At 34.8% G+C, this 24,406-nt stretch overlaps 1 protein-coding gene across 5 annotated transcripts in view; it reads right to left on the bottom strand.

Moving 5' to 3' along the window:
• DACH1 (dachshund family transcription factor 1) overlaps positions 1 to 24,406 on the bottom strand; it is a 355,781-nt gene that overhangs the window by 164,443 nt on the left and 166,932 nt on the right. For all 5 annotated transcript variants that reach the window (XM_083885201.1, XM_083885199.1, XM_083885200.1 and 2 more), the window contains exon 3: positions 6,088 to 6,249. In XM_083885201.1, coding sequence (XP_083741327.1) covers positions 6,088 to 6,249 — 162 coding nt within the window. The remainder of the gene's footprint in view (positions 1 to 6,087; positions 6,250 to 24,406) is intronic.

Raw genomic sequence — 24,406 nt, 5'->3', positions numbered from 1 at the left:
GTTCAGCAAATTTAAGTATCACAATAAAGGCTAGGGAACCAGATAGGAGAAATTATATTCTTGGTTGACAGAGAAACATCACATTTTAGCTATAAAATGCAAGATTTTTTTCCCATGACAAGCAAATTTCTAGAAAAAAACTTAGTGACCTGATTATAACTAAATGATCTGTTTCTAGTGTTCTGTGTGTTCCCGAAGCACAGTTTTATGAAAGCATTCCTTTAACTTGAAATACGATGTGCTCAACATAGCACATTTGTCCTTAAGGCTGTATGATTATGCTTTTGCAAGCACCTAGACAGCACTTTTCACCCACAGATCTCAAACAAATTTACAAAAGTAGATATCTATCATTGACAAGCATTTGTCTTATGTCCCACGATGTCAAAGCTGCATGCACAGTCTTGTCATTAAAAGAAATGCTATGTATCATACAGTAAACAATGACATTCCACAAAGAATCCTTCTGGTCTGAAGTAAATTATTTATCTTATTTTCATTTTTGCAAGTGAATACTTTTAGAAAGGGAACACATCCACCTAGGAATATATACATTCAGTTTACACTAAGAGAAAAATACATATTAATAATAGCATAAAAGTAAAAAAAAAAAAAAATCAGTGTTTAATCTATTAAACAATAGAAAAATTCTTATGAACTAGTGATACTGTCATTGAACTGGAGAGAGTTTGAGAACAAGCTTGCTCTGGCTTTTTCACCCTATGATTTGGAATCTGCTCACAGTACTGCCAGCTTAACCAAAAAGGATTAACTCCCATATCCAACTGAGAACACAGATAATTCTCAGTAATTGGTAAAAAATGAAGATGAATGGGGCTGAGAGATAAGGAGCAATTAGCTCATCAGCAGTTACAGCTGTGCACTCAATCCGGATCCATCTCTTGAGTCTCGGCCCCTTTTAAAGAACCCAGGCAGAATAAGCACAGGACACCCCCTCCCAAAAAATTGCCATACCTGCCCATCATTCCTCTGTCTCCCATTTTATTTCCATGCTATACAAAGACAACTGTCATAGCATTCTGTGTAAATTACTACCTCTCCCAGGACCTGTATCTACAGCCAATCTTCTTTTACATTAAAAAAAAAAAAAAAGGGGGGGGGGGGATGGAGGAGAAGGAAGGAAAAAAAAAAAATTTAAAAAACCCCAAACCCAAAACCCGAAAACTAAATGACTACTGTAGACACTTTTAAGTTCCCTGTCAATCGTTTCATTACAGCAGCATCATCTGTTTGAAAATATAAGCAATTCCCTCATCTAATTATAGGGAGGATTTGAGGTTCATTAACATTGCCAAGGCAGAGAATCAGATGTGCAACTGCAGAGCTGTGCTCAGTGGCCTGCATTCTCTGTTTCCTTTTATTTGCTTTTTCAAGGTCTCAAAGACTTTTTCCTGGAACCATAAAAGTAATTCTTTCCCTTAAAATAGACACGTGTGTTTAGAAAAAGGAAATTACTGCATTTTGTACTGTTCTATTATTGGGCAAGGTCACCAGAGAAAAATAATTTCACCTAAATAATTTTATCTCTGATTCTGGATGAAAAAAAGGAATAATATACAAGCAAGCATTACTTTTGAACAACACATCACAGGAAGCCTTGTATTTGTCTCATAATTTTAAATATTGCAAGGTAATGCAGATGAAGAGGAAACCTAACATGCCAAGAAAATCTCTTAATTTTCAACACATTTTGTGGTTCTTTATGGATTAACATGCTAGCCAAGTGTAAAATGTTGCCTTGTATTTCCTAACTCTGTTTAGAAATTAAGAACACCAAAGTCTTCATGATTGCTTCACTTCCTTAAAGAAATAATAGCAATTTTTTTTGTATGAATGTAGTTTAAACAATGACATTTTCTTGGGACATCTGTTTTGAGATCACATTTTGAATAGATATGAACTCATTTCCTGCTAAGCAAGTAATTTACTATTGTTGATAGTTGTTTACAAGTTTTATGAGTCATATTTTAGCAAGTGGCAAAGGTCTTAACAAATCCTTTGAGTATTCCCTGAAGTGTATGCATAGTGTTTTCATTATATAAAATGTTCGGGAAGCAAAAGTATACGAACTATTCTTCACTTCCTAACAAGTTATAGATAGCAAACTCTAGCTCACAAAAATAGCTTTTAAAAGGTATTTATTTTCAAAGGCTTTTATCTTTTGCTGCTTCAGGTTAATGAAGTAGGACAGCAGGGCAGTAAGTACTTAAGCACTAAGGAAACAATAGAACTGCTTTACCTATCCATTGCTTCAGAGCATCAGATGGTAAACATACATCTGATCCTAGTATCACACTAAGATGTTAATATGACAAAGAGTAGAACCTTGTCAGTGAAATTTAAAATTTGACCTTGCTACTCTCTTCTCATTCTGCAATTAATTAAAAAAAACACCAAACAAACAAATAAAAAAAAAAAAAAAGAAAAAGAAACAAAACCAAAAACAAAACAAAAAACCCCACCAAATCCAACAACAAAAAAAAAAATCCCCAACACACATCATAATCTTTTTTTTCCTTTGCTGCCCTACGAAATTCATTTTTTAAACAAAACCCCAATTATTTATCTACCCTGCATGTCGTATGTAGAATTGCCACTAAAAAGAACCCGGGACATTTTTCCTTCTTATCTGCAATGTAGCTCATATCAGCCAAGCTGTCACAAGACAGTACTTGATATAAACAAGAGATTGCAAAGACATCTCAGTAATCAATATTAGGATGGCTACAGTATGGAAGCCCCAACCACTGCATATCATTTGTCTCAGCATCTATTTCTATGACCAAATGAAGCATTAATTCAAATCATAAATCTATGGTGATTTAAATCTGGGAATGAGCACCTGCCTGCTTTAATGATTTATTTTGTACATTTCAGTAAGCAGGAGATTTGTCCATATGAACTGACAGGTCACCTTCAGATGCCAGTAGCAGACTGTTTATCACCATGCAGACTAGCATCTCATCTTAGCAAGTAAATATTAAACTAAAAGAATCCAATTGATTGTGGATGGGGGAGAAAGGCGTTGCAGCCATATATTTTACTCAGTGTGCTAATACCTCACTCTGATTCCTCTGTAATCTCTTTTTTTTTTCCCTCTCTTTTTTTCCCTTCTTTTTTTTTTTTTCCCTCTTCTAAAATGATAATTCTGGTGGGAGGATGCAAGCTCAAGGTTACCAGCAAAACTGAAGAGATATAAAATAATTACTTATTAGTATCATTGGCTTCTTTTAACTCCCTTCACTCACTAACCTTTCGGCCATTGTTTCAAAGGACCAAGTTAATAAATTTGTGTAGAGCTTTGTATAATTATACAACGTTCAACTACAAGAATTACTTCTGCAATTCACATTAGGCATTTGATTAAAACCAAAAAGCAAGACGATTCAGAAGTAAACCTGACAAGTCGATAAGATAAATAAGTTAGGGGTCCTTATTTTATTTATCTGCCTTTATATAGGCTTTGGAGCACAGGATGATCGATCCATGCACACCATAATGCCTGCTACATATAGGTTAAGATGAATCAGTTAAGCTTTTAGCCTGGTTGGATTTTTTTGTTCCGTTTCAGTTTGGTCGGGCACATAACCTAACTTAAAATATATAAACTAAAATCAGGTTGTTTTCTTTTGCTTTATTCTTTCCTCCTGTCACCATTCAGTAATGCAATATTTCATATTCTTACCTAGAAAGCTATAATCTAAAACATTAATGGTATATGAACTTGAAAATATTTTTTGGAAATACATAAACACACTCCTGAAAAAATGCAGGAGAAGAAAGAGTACATACCTACTACAAAGCAACACCTTTGAAATATGAGTTCTTGTCAAGATAATACAGTGTGCTAATTTTCAAAAACGCAACTAATAAACTAAGAACTTAACTCTTCATGAACCTAATAATACTCTGACATTAGTAGCAGTAGAAGTCACTTCTCTGAGTCCACATACATGACCAACACTGGACACTAGACAGGGTTCACTATAAAAATAAACAAATAGAAGCAAATTGTTTTTGAGAAATTCTCTGCATGAAGGGTGAAGATCAAGACAAGATGCACAGACAAGAAAACTATATTTTCAGAACCATTCCTCATAGAATGGAGACAACTGGAATGCTATTCACTCTATTCAGAAGAGCCATTTTTTTTCTGAACAAAATTAACTCAATTCTTCATTCAGTTAAATTGAGAAATTAACTGAAGCTAACAAGTAAGTTAAGGGGCTGAGAGGAAATTTTGACAATGACAATAAATAATCTTGCTTCGCTAAGTTTGCCCTACTAAAATAGCTAGAATGTATTTTCTTAAATAGGGAAAATGATTAGGCTGTCTAAGAGCATATTAGTTATCTAAATTATGCCTAAAACAAGGATGTCAACATAGATATTTTTCTTTTTTATTCAGAGGAAGTTCAGATATTCCTTCTATCCACTCTTCTACAAATACTCTGTGTGACTTAGATGTTGATTACCTGTTAACTTTTCCATCCCCATGGATGCACATGTGGTTTATAACTAGAACTGCCAGCAGAACAGTAGCTCCACAAACCAGTATTTGAACTTTTTATTTCACATAATGGATCCATTTAAGCCTAAGAAACTAAATGAGCTTCTAGTTCTAGCACACACTCTTTATCTTTTCAGTTCATATTTACACTTTTTACTCTTCCTCATTACTTCACTTTTCTCCCAGTGTGCTGGAGGCCACCTGGTCCTTCCACTTCATTTGTACCTATCTCCTCCTCCCAGATTTCAAAGACACCTGCTCTCTACCCTCTCTTATTTTCTCTCCAAGAGAATAATCTTTACACTTGTATTCAAGTAACTGCATATGTTGGTATCTGAGTACTCACACACAATTTATGATAATTTTCTTCACCATCATAGAGGTATTTTTAAAGCCTTTATTTAAAAGGAAAAGAACAACAACAAAAAAATCATATAATCTCCTTAAGCAGTAAGGCACACATATTGTTGCTATTTACAGTAGTGTGTGCCCAGGTGAACCTGTTCTTTGAACTGCAATTCATATTATTTCTAAATAATACCCTACTGATGCCTACTGAACTGTACAGAAACACAGTTCGCAAACATGTATTTATTAATGTTAAGGCTAGTACACACCCTCTAAGATGCAATGTATTTAGAAGATGAAAAACTCAAAAAAAAAAAAAATCTAGACAAAGGGCCAAAATAAAAACAAAAAAGCCTATCTGAGGCCATTTTATTCCCGTATATACCAATCTTCCCTGCAGTCTTCTAAACGTACCTCTCTGTCATTGAATTTCTGTTGCTGAGTTAATACTGTCTCAACATGATAAAAGGATCCAATACAATGAAATGGCATAACAAAACATTTTACAGCAGACACACACAGATGATTAAAGATTTAATCAACAACAACAAAAAGTTATCCTAGCTTTGAAGTATGCTTTAGCAAAACAAATTGTCCAAACAAATGAATAAAGTATACTTAAACAATTCTATTTTGAAAAAGAACTAGAGTTGCTGATGGCTGCTTAAGAAATGGAAAAAAATGCTAACTACATTTTAAGAACGTGTTTATTAAAATAAAATATGATAGGAACTGCAGAGCATGGCAGAATTTATTGTGTATGTATGTTTTCCTTTTGTCACAGGGCACATGAAAGTATGAAATATTTTGCTTTCAAGCTTGTGTTCTGAATTACCTAAAGTCGATACCCAGCACACTGAGCAGGAGACATTGTTAAATTTCGCTTTGACACCATCATCTGTCACTCCACCTGTACTTTGAAAAATGAACTCTAAGCAATCAAACCACTTTCTTTCATGGAAAATATTAACTGGAGTCTGCAAAAGTAGCCTGAGAAGAAAAGAATGCTTTTGTAATAGTAACAACAGAACTGAACGCTGGTGTAAAGGTCAGGTACAAAATAAAACTAAAAACATTATGAAAAGGAAAACAAATATGCAACTTTTTACACCAAACCAAGGACTTCAGAAAGAAGTTCAGAAAGATCACCATTTTAATAAAATATCTTAGTACTATGGACATATAATAATGCTGTGTCTGAAACTTACCAACACTTGAATTCAGATCTCCATTTTCTGAGTCTGCTCCATGCTGGTTATTATTTGCATGATAGTTGGACATAGCTTCCAATTTGATTTTTTTCACTTTCATTGCTTCTGCTATGGCAGCATTGGTGGCAGCTGCTGCTGCTGCAGCTGCTGCTGTCAGACCTGCAAAGAAGTATAAAAAAATTTTAATATTCATTATTCTATGAGTCTCCATTATTGTAGGGACTGTTATTACTCCTTCATGCTTGTTATGTAAGAACAGAGAGCTCTGCAGAGTATTATTCCTCTTGTTGGTTTTGAAAACTATCAACCTTTTCAAGTAAAATGTTTCACAGCATATTTAGATAATTACTCCTATACATTCATCTAAACTTTAACTTGGTATCCAGTAAATGCATTCATAACAGAATCACAATTAGATGCACCTATAAATATATGGCAGTCAAAAATCTAATTTAGCTTCCAAATGGTGCCCTGAGTGTCTGACTATGACTAGGTGAATATGCACATAATCATACTCAGGAAAAAAATTCCCATTAGATCTCTAATGTTAGACATGTTAAAGAAAACAGAAAAAAAACCCAGGTCTATAATTTCTATTTATAAGTAAAAGATTATAGAACTCAGACATTTCTCATTCCATACACAACAGCAAGAAGATGTAGTTGTTTAAGGAAGCATTTCTAGAAAAAAAAAATGCAGAACATTATTTTGCTCGCCTCAGACTTGAAGGCCTTAAAGTATTTATTAATGAGAAGAATTATAAACCTATTTAATACCAATCCCTATGAGCAACTCAAGTGCTCTTCCTATCAAATCAAGTTTCTGCCATCCAGCCATTTACAAGAATGTTCTACAAACCCAGGAAAATTTCTCTTTGTCAGGACCAATTGGATAACTGGTCCAGTTCTCCAGTTGCCTTCAACACTCAAAATTAGATGCAGCTTTTAATGAAAGTCACAGGCATCCTTGCAGTTTTTGTCCTGTTTGCTGAGGGAGAGTAATTCTCCTGTGGGTCCCAAGCCCAGCTGCTGCCCACCCAGATCCCTCTGGCACAGCCTGGGTGGCAGCAGAGAGAAGCCAGTGTCAAAACTTCACAAGAGCTGCTTCCCACACACAACTGATGCAAGGGGCAGATATGGAAATGATAGAGCTAAATCTAAGAAATAAAAGAGAAGGCAATAAAGCAGGTAAGTTTAATGCATTGATGTACTCTCAGCCCTCAGTCTGTGATGCCACAAGAAGAAAACAGAGCCTCAGTCATTTTGAATCAAGATTCTTGCCCTGAACCTGGAGAAGGCTTAAGAAACTCAAGGTAATTAAAGGTGCCTGCTAGTCTGATTTTCAGCTACTCTGAGAGGTGTGAAGTGTGTTATGGATCTCAAGAGGAACTAACTCCACAATTTACTATTCTAAGGCTGCTGTCTAGCATAGGAAGAGTGCAATTTAGCAGGAAAGACCAAATAAGCAAATAATCCCAGGCTGCTGAGGTAAATATTGCTAGCACCACTGCTTCCTGGGTCTCTTGTTGTCCCCTTTGACTCCTTACATGGAAAACAAGTTCACTTTTGCCATGTTTTTGGCTAGTGATGGGGAAGGACAGAAGGCAAATTCCAGCAGGGGAAAAGCAGAAGGTGAGCAGACATCAGGAAATCTATGAGGTGGGATAAGAGGTGCCTTTGAATATATTATTGCTTGACTGAAGGTTGTTTTCCCTTATTGCTTTGCATGACCACATAAAGATTCCAGCCTCACGACCCTCCTCACAGGCTGACTTCTAACACCTCCAAGTGTAATGAGAATTACTGAACAAGTGATAATTACAGATCAATATTCTTCAGGAAAGTGCTGTTTCAGGTAGAAGATGTACCAGAAGCCAAAAAACAAATGAGAAGGTGAATAAATATAAGGGTTTACTTTTATTTTAGCTTCTGCTACTATCACAAATTGTGCCTGTTCTGATCTTAGAAAGGTATTGACAATAACATGGATTGCTTCCAATTATATTTTTACCTTAGAGGAAGGATATGAAGCCATACATTATACAAATTTGGTTACAGTCCCTAAATTTGGCCACAGAAAAAGGCAAGGTGCACCTCTGAACTTTGGTTTGCATCCGGTGCTCATTAAACAACACAATAACCTATACTTCCTTTCTTAATGTATGTATACATCCCTGAAAAGCTAAAACCAGCATTTTTAAAGAACAATTCTTTGGAGGAATATTCTGGTACATTACATTCAGTGACTATAACAACAGGTCCCAAATTTTTGGTTGTGACTAGACTTACAGACCAGCAGTTTTAAAGTGCTTCCAAGTATTGGGGTAAATTACATACTAAAGAGAAGCTGGATATAGAACTTGTGAGACCACCTTCAATTATTTTGTTTCACTGGAATAATGACCTGGATGCAGAATTCCTGAAATAAAAACTCTCTTTTGCTATAAAATTTGCAAAAATAAGTGTATGCTCTGGTGCATCTCTTTGGATGGGGACTGAAAAACTAAAATACAAAATGCTTAGGTCTGTAGTATGATTTTTTCAATATAATTCTCGTGGTAAAAAGTGATAATTTTGAGAAGCAGAAATTAAACCAATAATTTCATTTCTTCTCATATACAATCACAGAAGTGACTGAAATGATTATTTTGCTATACAGCAATTAATGGAAACCATACAAATCTGAAAAGCGTCTCATATAAGCACTGGTGTGTAAGTAAGGGGGGAAATGGAAGGAATAATGCTCAGAATTCTAGCTTAATGATGGTCCCCACAGCAATTCCAGTTTACAGCACAGTTTATCTTTACTGCTACCTTTTCCTAGCACCTGACTGTGATGATATAGCAAAGCAAGTGGCAAGGGAGACCCGAAGCCAGTAATCAGAGCCACTTGCTTTATAATCACTGGTGCACTGTGGTGTACTGTGGTGTGGTAAAACCCAGAACTTCAGCACAGGGCCCACCCTACCTTTCTTATCTCACTAGTATAGGCAGGCAAATATATTAAAAGCAGAAGTTAATACACTACTATGTATCTATATTTGTATTTTAAAATATTAAGTTTTAAAGTCACAGTATGTATATATACCCAGGGAAATACTTGGTATTTTTAAAAAATTTATTCTTTGAAAAAGTCTTTTGATATAAATATTATTTAGTATCAATTTACTCTTACAATAAGTAGCCAAGAAATTTTGAAGGTGCACACTTCCCTGCACTACAGAAATATTATCTTCAAAAATGAGATAACAAAACATAACCTACAAAGTCAACTGAAATGAAGGAAATAGGGACCACACCAAACAGTGATGTAGATATTTTTTACTCCTTACAAATATTTATTTGAACAGTTAAAAAATATTCAGGCCAAAATATTCAGTGGATTAAAGTCAATAGTAGTTGTCATTAATATTCTGAAATTGATAAGTTGTTTATGTCTGGCATTCTTCCTGCTGATTATGCAGTGAGACAGGCAGCTTTATAAATATCTCATCACTCCATCGTCACACAAATTTCATCGACAGTGCTCATGCACAGCTATTAGCAATATGAATCTAACCATTACAAGAGGAATGAAAATCGAACATGTGGCATTAATACGCAGTCCTGGTTCCTAACCATCTGATAGGCAGATGGTGTAAAGCGGATTCTCCAGCTGAAATGAAGGGGCACATCATTTAAAACCTTGTTTGCATTCTAACTGATATCAGTGCCATATTGATATACATGATACATCATGGCAGTATTTGAACAATCTAGTTTGTTTCAGTCATAAATGTTTACAGCCTTGTTTTTTATCTTTAGAAGCATGTTCTGAGGAGCGTATTTTTAATTTATGAAACCTATTGTTTACTTCTGTTGAACCAGAAGATTAGCAAAGAGCAGGAATATTAAATTACCACAACCACAGCAGTATAACTAAGATGGATGAATAAAGTATGGTTTTTCAATATGTTAGTAGAGGAATTAAAAAATTAGCCTAGACATTTTATGCATTAAATACATTTATTCATTTAAACCTTACAGCTTTTTTCCCATGTGACATACTTAGAACTTTAATGCTTTATAAAGCCATTCATTTAAATCTCTTACTGCGTGCAATTAATCTTGTCCAACAATTTAATTCAAAAAGCAAAACATCAGAAAGTAAAGTTCGATTCAACCATCACACTTCTGAAGTAATCTCCGTATTGCTGACAGTTCCTATAGACTCATCAGCAAAAGTCTGTTCAAGGTGTCTTGCAGGAGCCATGTGAATTTGAATTACAGCTCAATTGAACGCTCGCCAAGCCTTAGTAGGAACTCAGGAACAAGAAGCAGAACACCAAAAGAGAGCGTGAAGGATCTTTCCCTACTAAGCAAGGCCTTCTCTCTTCTGTCACTAGATTACTTTGGCCTGTTGGGTGTGTTTGTAGCTGTTAATTATGTTAATAAAGTTGCAGCCTGCTGTCTCTGCCAAATATAATCATAAGCTTTCTCCTGCCAAGTCCTAGTCTAATTTACACCCGTGCAACTCTACTGAAGTCAGAATTTCGTGGGTGAGAATGAGACCAGAAGTATGCCCAGTATGTGTGGTCTCTAACGCTGAAAAATGAATGAACAAAACAGAAAACAATGACAAAAAACCCCAGCATCTTCAGAAAACAATTCTGTTTTAAAAGCAAAATCCCCAGGAGAGCTGTCATATATCATGACAGATTTTCGAAATGTATACGAATTACTGGTGGGCACTAAATCACATCCAGGGTTTCTGCCTTCCAACAAATAATATTGCCTGCCTGCCTTAAGAGAAAGCTCTTAAAACTTTCGGTTTTGATGGGGTGAGCAGCTTACAATACACCCTATTTGTGAAGCAAAATAGAAAAGAACCTGTGAGTGGAACTTTTTCAGCCTTGCATATGTCTCGAAAAACACATTTTTTAATTGCATGCCTAAATTTCATCCTGGGACAAATTAAAGAATTATTTAAATAATTGATCTTAATTCACTTTTAACTTCTTTCACATAATTATGCCTAAGAGTAACAACAATTCCTAATAGTCATTCTAATAATGCAACTATTAGCTTCCTTTTTATTTTATTTTATATATATACTTCTGGGTATTTTAAAAATTCAGTAACATGTATGTATTTACGCAAGCTCTTTCTTTAAGACTTTTACAACATTTTCAAGAAACTTTACCTCTGTCATCACAGAACAGGCATAAAACCAAAATACAACTGTCAGCAGTGTGCTACATTTAATTTCATTTATTTGCTGGAAACTTCATTCTGCAGAAACATTTTACTCACTGCATGGGAGGAGTTCCAAATCTCATCTCAATTCTGAAAGAACTCCATTATTTCAAATTAATGCTTAATCCTTTTTCTTCTAGTTTATTTCACTGGTACTGACTTGAAAATAATTCAAGCCCTTTCTTGACTGAATACCAGATTTCATATGGTGGCTCTTACTTCGGCAAACTTCCTACTAAAATCTGACAAAAAGTCTGCCTCAGAAAGAAAAGCAGGGTTACCTCCTAGGACCTGACCCCGATCACAGCAGGTTATTGCACTGGTTTCACGGGTTTCAGCAGTTCAGGTACAAGTTTTTGGTAGCTTATTATGCTACTGCCTAGTTATTTCAAATGAAATAGGATCTTAACCTTAGTCTCTGATCTAATGGGTGTTTTATATAGTGTGATACATAAAACAAGAAGGGGAAAGCAATCTGCAGGAGGACAGAGGTCTGATTACATAGACTGGGTTGCAGAAAGGAGAACTTCACCATAATGTTCTGCTAAAATATACTGAGTTTCACTAGAAGAATTCTTCATGTATAATGTATGTCCAGAATCTCAGAGTTATCCAGAAACCTCATTTCTACTAAGCTGTCTGGATTGATCCAATACAACAAGCTTGGTATACCCTAAAAATTTCATTACCTGTTATTTCAGGATAATCAAAAAATTCTTGTCTGGTCCCCCTAGCTATATTTTCCTGATCAGCTAGAGTGGTTCGGCATAAACTGCTCATCTAGATTTTTTTTTTTTAAATATCTCTTAAAGGCCTATAATTAAGGGTATCATATTAATGAAAAGGAAAAAAAACAAAACAAAGCAAAACAAAACAAAACAAAACAAAAAAAACCCCACAAAAATCTGTACTTAAAATATTGTTAAAGAAGGAATACTCAGAAAAAAAATCATCCATGGTTTATACTGGTGCAACTAAACTGAAACTGACAGTCTTGCACTGGGAGAAAACCAGTGTATGTGAAGCTCAAACCATCTGTTGTTCATCAGTCTAATCAGACCTTTTTCCTGTAACTACTCCTAACTTGTAATATGAATTTTGAGGCCTGGGTATAGCATTTAAGATAAACAAGCAAAAGAGCGAAATTTCTCCAGCAATGTTAGAACATAAAAATCTTTCTGCCTAAGACATGCCTCCACAATTAATAACACAGTTGCAGAAATAAAACAATGTAGAAAGCAGCACTGTCCTTTTGTTTTATTAACATTGCATTTTTTCAAATAGATCTACTAGCAGGTCGGACAATGCTTCAAAAAATGCGTAAATGGAATTATTTTATTACTAATATCTGCCATTTATGGAACTGATTGACTTACATTCCATGAAGTTATTCTTTCTAAATATTCCTTTGTACTGAAGAGTAAAAAGTGAAATTACAAAGTGCATTTCAAATACCACAACGAATTACTAACTGTTACAGCTTCATGGGGTTTTGTAATCTATGAATTTATTATTGTCTTGGTGCAATTGTGACAAAATTAAACAATGTATGTTGCATAACTGCCTGGCTATACTGCAGTTTTAAGCAACAGTTTAAAATCCTACTGGAATGCACACAGCAACAATACAATACAATTAAGAGAGAACATTCTTTCTTAAACAACAGTCATCTTTTCAAAAGCAATAGATTCTCAGTTCTCATTCACTCTGTTGCATTATTCATTTCATGTGCAACCTCATGCTGGACCATAAATTGTTACTTTATCTAATCAAAGGAGACTTAACTCCACAGAAGGTCAAAGGTTTAATTTTGTGAAGTATTATCTTACGCTATGAGTTTAACGGAAAAATAGAAGAAGAAAAACAGCCAAGAAACTGGTAATAAATGAACCTTTATTGCCTCAGGCATTGGCCTAGTTAATAAACTTTCATTGAAGGTTTCTTTCAACTGTTATGGACAATGAGGTAAAAAAAAAATCTTAAATTACAGCCATGTGTGACTTTTAAAGCAGGCATTCTTTTTTATCTCAACCTTCCCAGCTTAGGAAAAAGACAAAGAGATTGTCTTCAATTTCTTAACCAAAAATGTATGCTTCTAAACAGATGAAAAAGTGCAGATCAAGCCTTTTAAAAGCAGAGGTCAGCTTTGAACAATATAAAAAAATACTTTTCCTTAAGTGTCAAATCCTGATCCACAATCTCTTTAACCGAATATTATACAGTTCCAAAAAAAAATAAATAAAATAAATTAAAAAAAATTTAAAAAAGATATGTGGGAAGGCAAAGCATATATATACTGACAATATATTATGCTAACAATGATGGTTGGTTCCTGAAAGACTTTCTGTTTTACATTTGCATTGCTAGAGTGCATAGAGTGCAATAATGGCTCTTCTTTAATAGAATGACTTATTATAGGAACAACTTCCCTGCAATTTTTACAAGTAGAAGTTCTTTTCTTCTTTTCATGTGTATTATCTCATGTTCTCACAATATTATTCTTGCTGTTAGGAGAAATTAAAAGGTTTAACATAATGACAGTTACTGGTGGTTATTGCTGCTCAGTGAATTTTCTTCATTTAATGTTCTTAGATTTTACTAACTACAATGTCTTTTATTGACATACTCTTTGGGACCAGTTTAGAGAAGTGTATTACAGCTTTTGTTACACAGTCAAAAACAAGAAGACCAGTAGTATTTAAAAAAGCCTTAGCCTTTAACTTTAGTCTAATTTATAGCTAGATGGACACAACTAATTAATTGTAACAGTGCTACAATTCAAAAATACTGAAAAGACGTGTTCATGCCTGTAACAGCAGTAATGTAGCTAAACACTCATAATCTTTCAACCAGCAGGAGCTTTTGTAGTTTTTTTTATAAACTTAATCCACAGCTTGACACAGATCCTGGGGTAATGGCACACAGTTCTTTGATTAAACTAATATCTAAACACTGCTGAGGCAGTCTGATGGCCCCGTGGAAGTGTTTCCCTACTACCTCCAAACTCAGCCTTGCAAACAGAACTGCCAAATTCTTTCCCCTAGACCCACTGTAGTCCATGTGCCTAATCATGTGAGTGAAATTCAATTTACCCATGTGTGTAAGTATTTGTGGCAGTAGAACAAGATCAGAATAAAATGTGATTTTAGCTGTGGACCACAATGGTGCAGTTTTAGCTTTGACAGCCTTCTGGTGGAATGGATGTGCCTCCACAGGGACCTGTTCTCTGCACTGAGTCCACACACTGAAGAAACAGCCCACTAATATTAAGTCGAGGTGTTATCAAAGTCTTTGCAGCCTTTATGGCTTTGGTCCTAAAACAACATTTTTGCCCAAAGAAAGAAAGATTCGATTCTCACTTCTGGTGCATAAGAATAGTCAGCTACAGATGTATTTCAGGTTCCTGCCATCCTCAGGATGTGAAAACAGCATTATTCCTAGTCATGAAAAGAGAAGGCAAGGAATTCAGGGCTTTAGATAAGATTAAATATTATCACAGCTGCTGAAGAGAGGAGTAGACCTTCACTAAATGTCTAAAATATAAACTACTTTATCAAAGTACTTTAAATAAAGTTTTCATTGAATTATTCTTTAATGGTATTAAAAGATAATTTCCATATTAAAAAACCCATAAAATATCTTTAAAGAACAATTTTTTATCCTGTTTTGTTGTATTTAGCTTTAAAGCAGAGATTGCTTTGAATCCCTTTGCTCCTAAAAAGAAACCCTTATAATACAATGTACTTTTAAATATTCTATAAGTGTTTTCTGATTATCTCTCTCTATTTGCAGTGTGCAAAGCAGGCTGTGCCAAGCATTAGAAAGACAGAATATATAACGTTGGAAAAAAATCCCAGAAATCCACTGGTTGTTTCAAGACATATGTACCCTTGTTTTAACACAGCCAAGTTGAGTAAGAGAATTTTCACATTTCTGAATGTAAAGAATTCACCTGAAAAGGTCAGGAGAGTCTTCTCTCCTTCTTCAGTCTTTTATTCACTAGAAGTGTTGTAACTTCAAGAGCCGCACTGTGGCTTTGGGGCTCTTTTTTTTTCTCCTTTTTTTTTTTTTCTTTCCTTTTTTAAGTTTCGTCAGATCCATTATGCATTACTCTGTGCCAGAGGCAAGGCATGGGGCTAAACGTACTGTTACAGCACAGTGATAGCAGAGTTTGTACTGTGATGCAGAACTGTGATACTGTACAAAGTAGCTGTGATAATGACTCACAGGTAACACTGCGTAGTCCTTTTTTCAGACGAAAAGGCAGTCAATTGTCACAGACAGTCCTTTTCACATCTATGCTCCCATTGTTGCACAAAGTAACAGAACGCTAAATCCCACAGGTAGCACCCTGGGTGCTGACCAAGGCATCAGATAAATGCTTTTGGGTGGCATGTCACATTTAACACGAAGTATCTCTTTCCAGTACAAACCATGGCACAACAGGGGCACTATGTGCACTTGTGTTGTGTCCCAGCACTTCATCAAACCATGGATATTAGGACAAATATATTCACTGAAACAGCAGTGAATTCGGACAGGCTCCCCAGGCAAATGGTGTAGTCACCATCCCTGGAAGTTTTCAAAAAATTAGTAGATGCGGCACTTTTTGACACAGTTTAGTGGGCATGGTGGTGTTTTTCAAAGGTTGAACTTGATGATCTTGGAGGTCTTTTCCAAACTTATTAACTTCATAATTTTTTTTTTATTCTAAGGCCAAATTATCACCCCAAATCAAGGGAGTTCTCTCACACCCAGAGTGTTGAGTGAATACTGAACTTCAATCACAATACTTTTGTTTTGCACCTCAGAATTGCCTGCTACACAAAAAGTAAACATCTGAAGATTGCTAATGATGTTAAAAGGAAAGAGTTGTATTAATAATGGATACATTATTACTGCATTTGACTATAATACAAAAACAAACATGCAGTAGCTTTTCTACAGTTCCTACCATATCAGCATAATTGCAGTTCTGTATTATGAAGACCTTCAGACATTTGTAAATTCAGATTTACATACATGATCATATGTATTGCTTCCAAAAGGCATATTCTTTGAAGCGGACAATGGATTGGTACCACTATCTAACACATTATGAATAAATATTCAAAGATCATCAAATAGGGAAGCCTAAGAGAGCCCCAGCATTTTCTTTGGCAGAAACTTGAGAAATCCTCATGATATACTATGCAAAGGGTACATTATATGTTCATTACTAGCAATAGTTTATGAAAGAAAAAGCTTTATATTGGTAGTGTCCACAAAAAGACAATATTGATGACAACAATTATCTCACGCATTCCATATTTTGTAGGGAAAACTAGATTATAATTTGCAGCAGATAATTTAATTAATCTTTTCTTCATCCAATAATGAACAGGATATCAGATTTGGATTTTCACAAATCTATTTGTTACTGGAAATCACTTTTCTCCACCTTCTCAACACCCACACAATTGCAAAATGGGATGTGTGCTTTCTAATGTCTCTTCCCTCTAAGTTATGACCTTCTTTCTGATCATTGCTAAATTCCAAGTTTTAGACTTATCTGACATAGACTGGCAATCTGACATTCAGATTGGCAAGATGGACTGCACATTTACCACAGAGTGAGTAACAGAAATACCTGGCAAAAATTGATTAGTATCTGGATAATAACTCACTATTTTTATCCCAACTACAAGTAATCTAACTGTAATTAACTTCAAGATGCAACCTCAATACATAACAATGAAAGTATCAACATTCCAAATTAATTTATTTTTCAACCAAAAAAAAAATACATAGCCCATATAGTGTAATTGTATTTCTTTTGTATTTTTTACATATTACTGGTCTTCAACATAATGACTTCTAGACTAAAATTTACAATATGAATAATTCGAAAAAAAATGGAACAGGATCACTATTGTTACTTTATCTTAGAAATCAGACCATCATTCTCGCAATTTGATACTAATGTTGACTTGCAGTCACTTTGGAAGACATACAGATAACTAATAAGATTGCAAGTATAAAACATTGATTATAAGCAATATTTGTCACTGCATATCCCAAGAACTGGTGGATATTTTCCAAAGTGAAGAGTAAATTATCTCTGAAACCATGTCTATGGTATGCATAAAATTTACAGGAAAGAAAATTACTGGCTTTGATGCATATTCTTATATTAAATTGCAGAGTTTCTTTAAAATTGAATTCTTAATCAATATTTCAGACATGTTAAAACACAGGAATTGCTTTTTAAAAGATGCATACCTATAGTTAGATTTAATTCTGTGATGTACTAACAGCCCATAACATTAGGGGAAAAAAATTCTGCTTGTGCCCTAAGAAGTTTATGAGACATTTCTAGAATTCTCTTTCTTTGCTCTGTTGTCTAATTGGTTGAATTAGTCACATGCTATATATCTTTGCCAGGCTTGAAAAAGAGTAATTCCTCCACCTATTGAAACAGATTTTCTATGGCAATAATAGGCCACAGGAGGATCGTACTTCATCTAAGCTGCATACTAACCATATTTATGTGTGTGTGTGTGTGTATATATATATATATATATATATATATATATATTCAGTGAGGATTCATATAATGAAGGCAGAAGAATCAACACGATTCTGTCCTTCCAGCAACAATATTTAATAAGGATGGCATATCATCTACAGAGACATTCATACATGCACCAGGTAGTACCATGATCAAATCTCTGTGTGTAAATGCAGTTGTATTTACATTTTTCTTTCTTTGCTGTTGACATCCTGCCTTTCTCAACTACAGCTAACACATTTCAAGAGGCAGTGTTGTCTCAACTGACCATGTTTTTGAAGAAAAATATTTACAAGTAGTTTTTTCCATTCTCATGGTTTTTTTCCTACAAAAGCTTACACTGCAGGAAAACTTCAGTGAATATTAGTAAATGTTCTACTTTCACTGGAAACTGCTACCATTCAAGCATAAGTGATTGATATTCCTCATATCAAAGAGCATGAAATACAAAATTAGTTACAAAACGGCTTCAGTGCATGGAAAAAAGATTGCCTCTTACAATGTTGATGATATACAGGAATTTTGGATGGATTCATATTTCCAGTCTCCTAAATGAACAGTTGTCATTCCTCACCAACCTAACAGATTGCCAGAAATCCAATTGTATCCTAGGCTGCATCAAAGGAAGCATGGCCAGCAGGTTGAGGAAGTGGTTCCCCCTTTCTACTGGATTCTTGTGAGACCTCAGCTGGAGCACTGTGTTCAGCTGGGGCCCACAACATAAGGACATAGACCTGCTGGACTGAGTCTAGAGAGAAGTCATGCAGACAATCAGAGGGCTAGAGCACCTCTCCTATGAAGTCAGGCTGAAAGAGTTGGAATTGTTCAACCTGAAGAAGACTCCAGGGAGACCTTACAACACCATCCAGTAACTAAAGCAGATACAAGAAAGCTGGAGAGGGACTTTTTACAAGGGCATGTAGTGATAGGACAGGGATTAATGGAATTAAGCTAAAGAGGGTAGGTTTAAATTAGGTATTAGGAAGAAGTTTTAAACTGTGAGGGTGATGGGAGCGACTGTCCAGAGAATGTGGATGCCCTATCCCTGGAAGTGCTCAAGGCCAGGATGCATGGGGCTATGAATAACCTGGCCTAGTGGAAGGCGCCCCTGCCCATGGCAGAGGAGTTGGAATTAGACGATCTCTAAGGTCTGCTTCAACACAAACCAGTCTGTGATTTTATGAAATATCAATTTTATCAAAATAATCAATTTTTTTTGCATCCAATAGCAGCATCAGCTCGCCTTAATCTTGGAGTTTTTTATAAAAGAGATATTTTAATGAACATTTTTACTTCAAGCTACCATATAAACAAAAAATACCTTCAGTCCATTTCAAAGCGCCTACCTTTGTTCTATGTCTCCCCAAACCAGTCCTCCACTAACACAGTGTTTCACACAAGTATTTACAGAAGCAAATACAACTACAGAATGTCATTAACACAGTGAACTTCACCTCATATAAACTTCCCTTTTCTCATCCTATGTGTTCATATAAAATGCCCAGATGTAAATTACGAAAGATACTTTTTCCAACAGTAGGATTGTGCTTTTTGACAGATTATATGAACAGTTCTTTTGGCAGCTTTAGAAATGCCCCTAGGTCAGTTGCTTGGGTAGACTGCTGATGGCCTGAGTATCCTGTTTGTCATTTTCTTATAATTTATCTTTAGTTAGTGGCAAATTAGATCCAAAAAGATCATAACCCAACACTTACAACACCTATGCTTAACCACATGTGCCAACCATACCTTCTAAAGAAGTTCTTAGGTGGTAGCAAGAAGAATCTGAAGAAAGTATCTGAATCATATCTGAATTACTTTGTTCACCCTTTCAGTTAAAAATACCAGAAGAAATTAGAAAAAGAAGAAATTAGAGGCCTTTGAATTTTAATTCTGAGATTACCAGAAAGTATCAGATGTCATCTACATTTTAATTTTATTCCCCTTTACCTATTAGATGGAGATAACTCTTCTTTACTCTACAGAAGGATTATCAATACAAACCAGTCAAGAGTTGTACAAAGCTTTAAAAATAAAGAAAGTGCCAAGCATGCATTAATATTGTTTTCAGCCCTTGTTCTCAATCTGTAAAGTCAAAATCCATAAATGCAAGGTAGATTTGCCTAAGAAATGAGGGCAGCAGTTCAGTGCAAAGCGTACATGGATAAAAATCCACAAAGGAACTATGAAGATGAAACATTGCTTTCAATTTTACCACGCACCTTAAAAGGTCACAAAACACTTTTGAGCCTGGGAGACACTACGAAAGAATAGGAAATAAATACTTTTATTAGTTTTGCTGTGGTGTTTTTCTTAAAACCATCAAATTAACTGATAAAAGGTTTTACCAACTTGAATTTCAAATTAGCATATGGTCAATTCAAACTCTGAAGCAGGGAGGGCATAAAATTAATAGTTTAGCAATTAAAAAAAATCAAAAAAACTTTTCCATTTCTGATGATTTATCAAAAATTCTTAATTCCATGAAAGCTACTTAAGGTTTTATGAAAACTTAATTTTAAAAAATCTCCATCCTTACGTTTTTACCTGAGATAGTTAAGTGTTAAATGTGCTCTTCCTAAATCACTGACAACCATGAGAAGGAATATAATGATTTTTCCTTATGTTTGTAAAATGTGGCTAGTTATTTTTTTGTTGACTGCAAAGGAAGTCGTATTCTGAAAAACAGGATATTAAGGATTAAAAAATACACTTTTAATCTAATTTTGCTGTAAAGTTGTCAGATTTTTTTTTAAATGGCCTGAAAAGGAAAAGGAACAATACGATTATCTAACAATCTTTCCATCCTTTACAGACAAGAAAAAACAGGTTTGTAATTAATAACTATTACATCAGGTTACCTGTTCAAGGATATAGTGGAATAATGCTTAATTCTTTATCACTACATTAATCTTGAGTTGAGAGCTTCATAAAAGCATATTCTGAACTTTGTTACTAATCCAAAAGTATACATACATGAAGGAGAAAATCAATGTTTGTTTTCAACAAAGAAGTAATAACACTGGGGGAAATCCTCATGCAAAGGTCCATCTAGCATAAATTAATGAATTAAAGCCTGATGTGGTCAACAGCCTCTTCAGTTGTTGATGCATTTTTCCAGCTACATTGGATCACCGAAACCTGGCACAGACTTTGCTCCTCTAAAACACCTTCATGTATGATATCTGACAACTATGGAAACTTTGTAATTAAGTCTAAGTCAAAACTATGTTATTTGATCTGTTCCAAAGAATTGTTCCAAAAGGTCACATACTGCACACCACCCAAAGAGTATCTTCTTTGACATTCTACTGCCTAATTGAAATATGCAGGTATCTTCTCATTGTCTCAGAATGTAATTGGCGGCCAAACACAGACTTTAGAGCAGGTTCGAGTAGAGTTTATTCAATACAGAACTATTTCTATTTCAAATTATTATGGCTACAAGAAGCAATTAAAAATTCAATATATTAGTTCTAGTTTACAGGGTATCATCTGTAGATATATTTTGGAACCCTGAACAAATAAATATCATTAAACAGCATACACTATCCTCAACAGCCCTAGAGAAGAGAGAAATGATGATTATTTTTGCGGGTCATGGTTGGCAAATACTGGCAGTTTTTGCCTGGGGTAAGTGGCGAGGTGAAGCCATGAACTGTGGCTGCAGTCATCTAGTTCCTAAGACATGAAACATTTTGTATACACCTAATCTGCTAAATATAAAGTCCGTGAGATTTCCTGAGGTTTTTGGTGATCTTTTTAAAAATAATATACTATACATATCTACATACAACGTGCTTTTTAAAAGCAATGTAATATATACATTGCAGTTTTAGTATATGCTATTTGTGTTCTGCACTAATTGTACACTATCTTATGCATTTATCTTCTTTATTTTTGTTTTAATTATTATTTTCACCTTCATTCTTAACTATTGAATGGATGAATGTGGGGAAAGGAAATTGAAAGAAATATGAGAAATGTACTTTGCAAATATCAGTATATTTTTACTAATATTCAAGCTTCATTTTCAGCAAACTTATTATTTAAAAGCTAACTGTTTAAAAGGGTTTTTTTCATTTCCTAGTGGATTATATATAAAAAAAAATAGCCTACCAGATAGGCTAATTCTGATAATAAATATTTACCCTACTTCTTTATGTTAGGTTACATGGTATACCCCTGTGTAGCTTTAGAAATTGATATGAAGCCAACACAGTAGAGAGAGAGATTTGAAGTTCAGAAGCTGCTGACATTGGGCATTAGACCATAAGTAGGTCAGAATAAACACTTAACATTCAAATTTAAATATAATATTGTGTAATACAAGAAGATCTATAGAGCCATAATGTCTGAATATATTAGGTATGATGATAATACTTCTATTGATTTCAGTCTGTTAAAATAATGAAACTGGATTACACAAATCAATTCTTGGAATACAACAAAAAAGCATATATTACTTGCTTTGCACCTTCAAAATAGGCTTTTCAAGTGAGATGGACTGTAACTACTTAAGACTTTTACTAAAAACAAGCGTTAATTTTCTCAACGTCACCTAAAAAACAGGCTCATAGTAGTCTTTTTGTTATCTTATGGTTGACAAGCTTAACAGTCTTTTAACCATCTAACAAACAGCTTTCTCTGTGTGATCAATTATTTAAGACTCACTCTTACATCATTACTTCTGCAAGGAGAGGAGGTGTTTCAATAGGAGGATCTACCATTAAAGACAATTAACAAGCACTCCATTTCCTTTGGCAGAGGGAGGACACTCACAAAATGCTGTAAAACATTCAAGAATGTAGTTTCTGGTGATGTCTTCTCAGTTATACAGAACTAAATATTTCATAACTTCTTGAAGTCTAACAAAAAACAAGGCATTGGCTTTTCAGGCTGGCAGGAATGAGGTTTTGTTTTCCAACAAAGTGCTCAGTATATATGTTAAATTATTTCTACTCCAGATGGGAATCAGACTGTACTCTTGAAATTATCCTGCTATAAAAACACTGAGAAGATTATGTTTGCCCAATATCACTATTACGGTCACTAAACAAAAATGAAGACTAAGGCATTTTTAAGAATGTATGTTACAAAAATAACTGGTGATCCAGAACATGGAATATGATAAATCTGCAAAGCACAAAGCATGAATCCAAACCTGAAGTGTGAAGCAAAGAGGAATTTGCATTGTGAATAAAATAAAAACTGTAAATCAGTTCCTTAAAAGCAGAAGACAACAGTCTGAGTTAAGGCTCAGTTAGGCTACAGGCATCACAGCCTAACGGGGTGTGCGGAATACTACAGATTTCCATCTTGGCATAGCAAGTTACAGATCTGCAATGGAGAGTCACACTCCTCTGTTGTTACCAGGAGGTAATTATACAACAGTATTTCTAATGATGGAGTCCCAGAGCAATGCTTCTCCTCTTCCCAGTGGAAAATATCTTTTGAAGCAAAGAGTGGCTGTGGGATTCAAGAGGAGGGAAAACACATACCATAAAATATAATTAAAAATTGTGGAGGCTGCCTATGACAAGAATAACCATAAAAAACAGATACAAACCAGCTGGCTGTTAACAACTCCTGAGTTATAAAAATCTTAACCTGCTGTAAAGCACTCAATTCGATTTACATAACCACAGAGCTGACATTCCTTTTAGGCTCCTCTGCTGGGGATTATTTTGACATGTTTTAAGGCAGCATAAAAAGCAACTGTGAAAGGAAGACATGTATCATCTTACATAAAAATTCATTCTTGCCTTAAGATTGGACTTACACGCTTTAATCCCAGCATCTTTACTGAAACTGGAAAATATCTTCAATGGCTACTGGTGATTCAATTTTATAACATTATCCCTTTGGAGCTCATATTTTTGATAAAGTTGATAGTGCATGTATACACACAGACAAACAGAAAAAAAAATCTATACAATCACAGAAGCTTAAGTTTTGCTATTACTGCACAAAATATCAACCCCACTAGAACCCACTACAGAGCACAGCATATCTAGTCTTAGATAGATTATGTTGCTTAAGATTGCAACTGGCCTTTGCTAAACAAGAAAAGCATTTCTTAGGAACGTAATGATGCAGACAGCATTTTACACAACTAACACAGCTTGCTGTAGGGAATTAAAATAAACAAAATAAAACAAAATCAATCTTACACTGAGTGAAGTTTTGATGTATAAGTGCTGGCAGCTTACATTGCCCAGAGCACAGAACGAGTTTTGCCATTTGATAATTTGCTTGATTCACTGTGCTGCCTCATGCAGGGCATTTTATGCCTGATTTATGTTTAATCGAGTCACCTGCTTAATGTTAAGGAGGGTCACAGTTAGATAGAAGGGTTACGACCATATAAGGCTTTCAACATCTTCCAGTTTGACATAAGAAATGGGTGTAAGTGTTAGAGGTCAACCTTTTTCTTTTATTTTGATTTAATGTTCTCTATGGAATATTGCATAAAACATTAATGCACCGCAAAACCAATTTGATTCCCTTTCGAAATGCAGAAGGCAAATAT

Source organism: Zosterops lateralis (assembly GCF_965231275.1).
Source record: "Zosterops lateralis genome assembly, chromosome: 2".
NCBI lineage: Eukaryota > Metazoa > Chordata > Aves > Passeriformes > Zosteropidae > Zosterops > Zosterops lateralis.
Note: the sequence above shows the minus strand (reverse complement) of the source record. Positions and strands in the feature narration are given on the sequence as shown.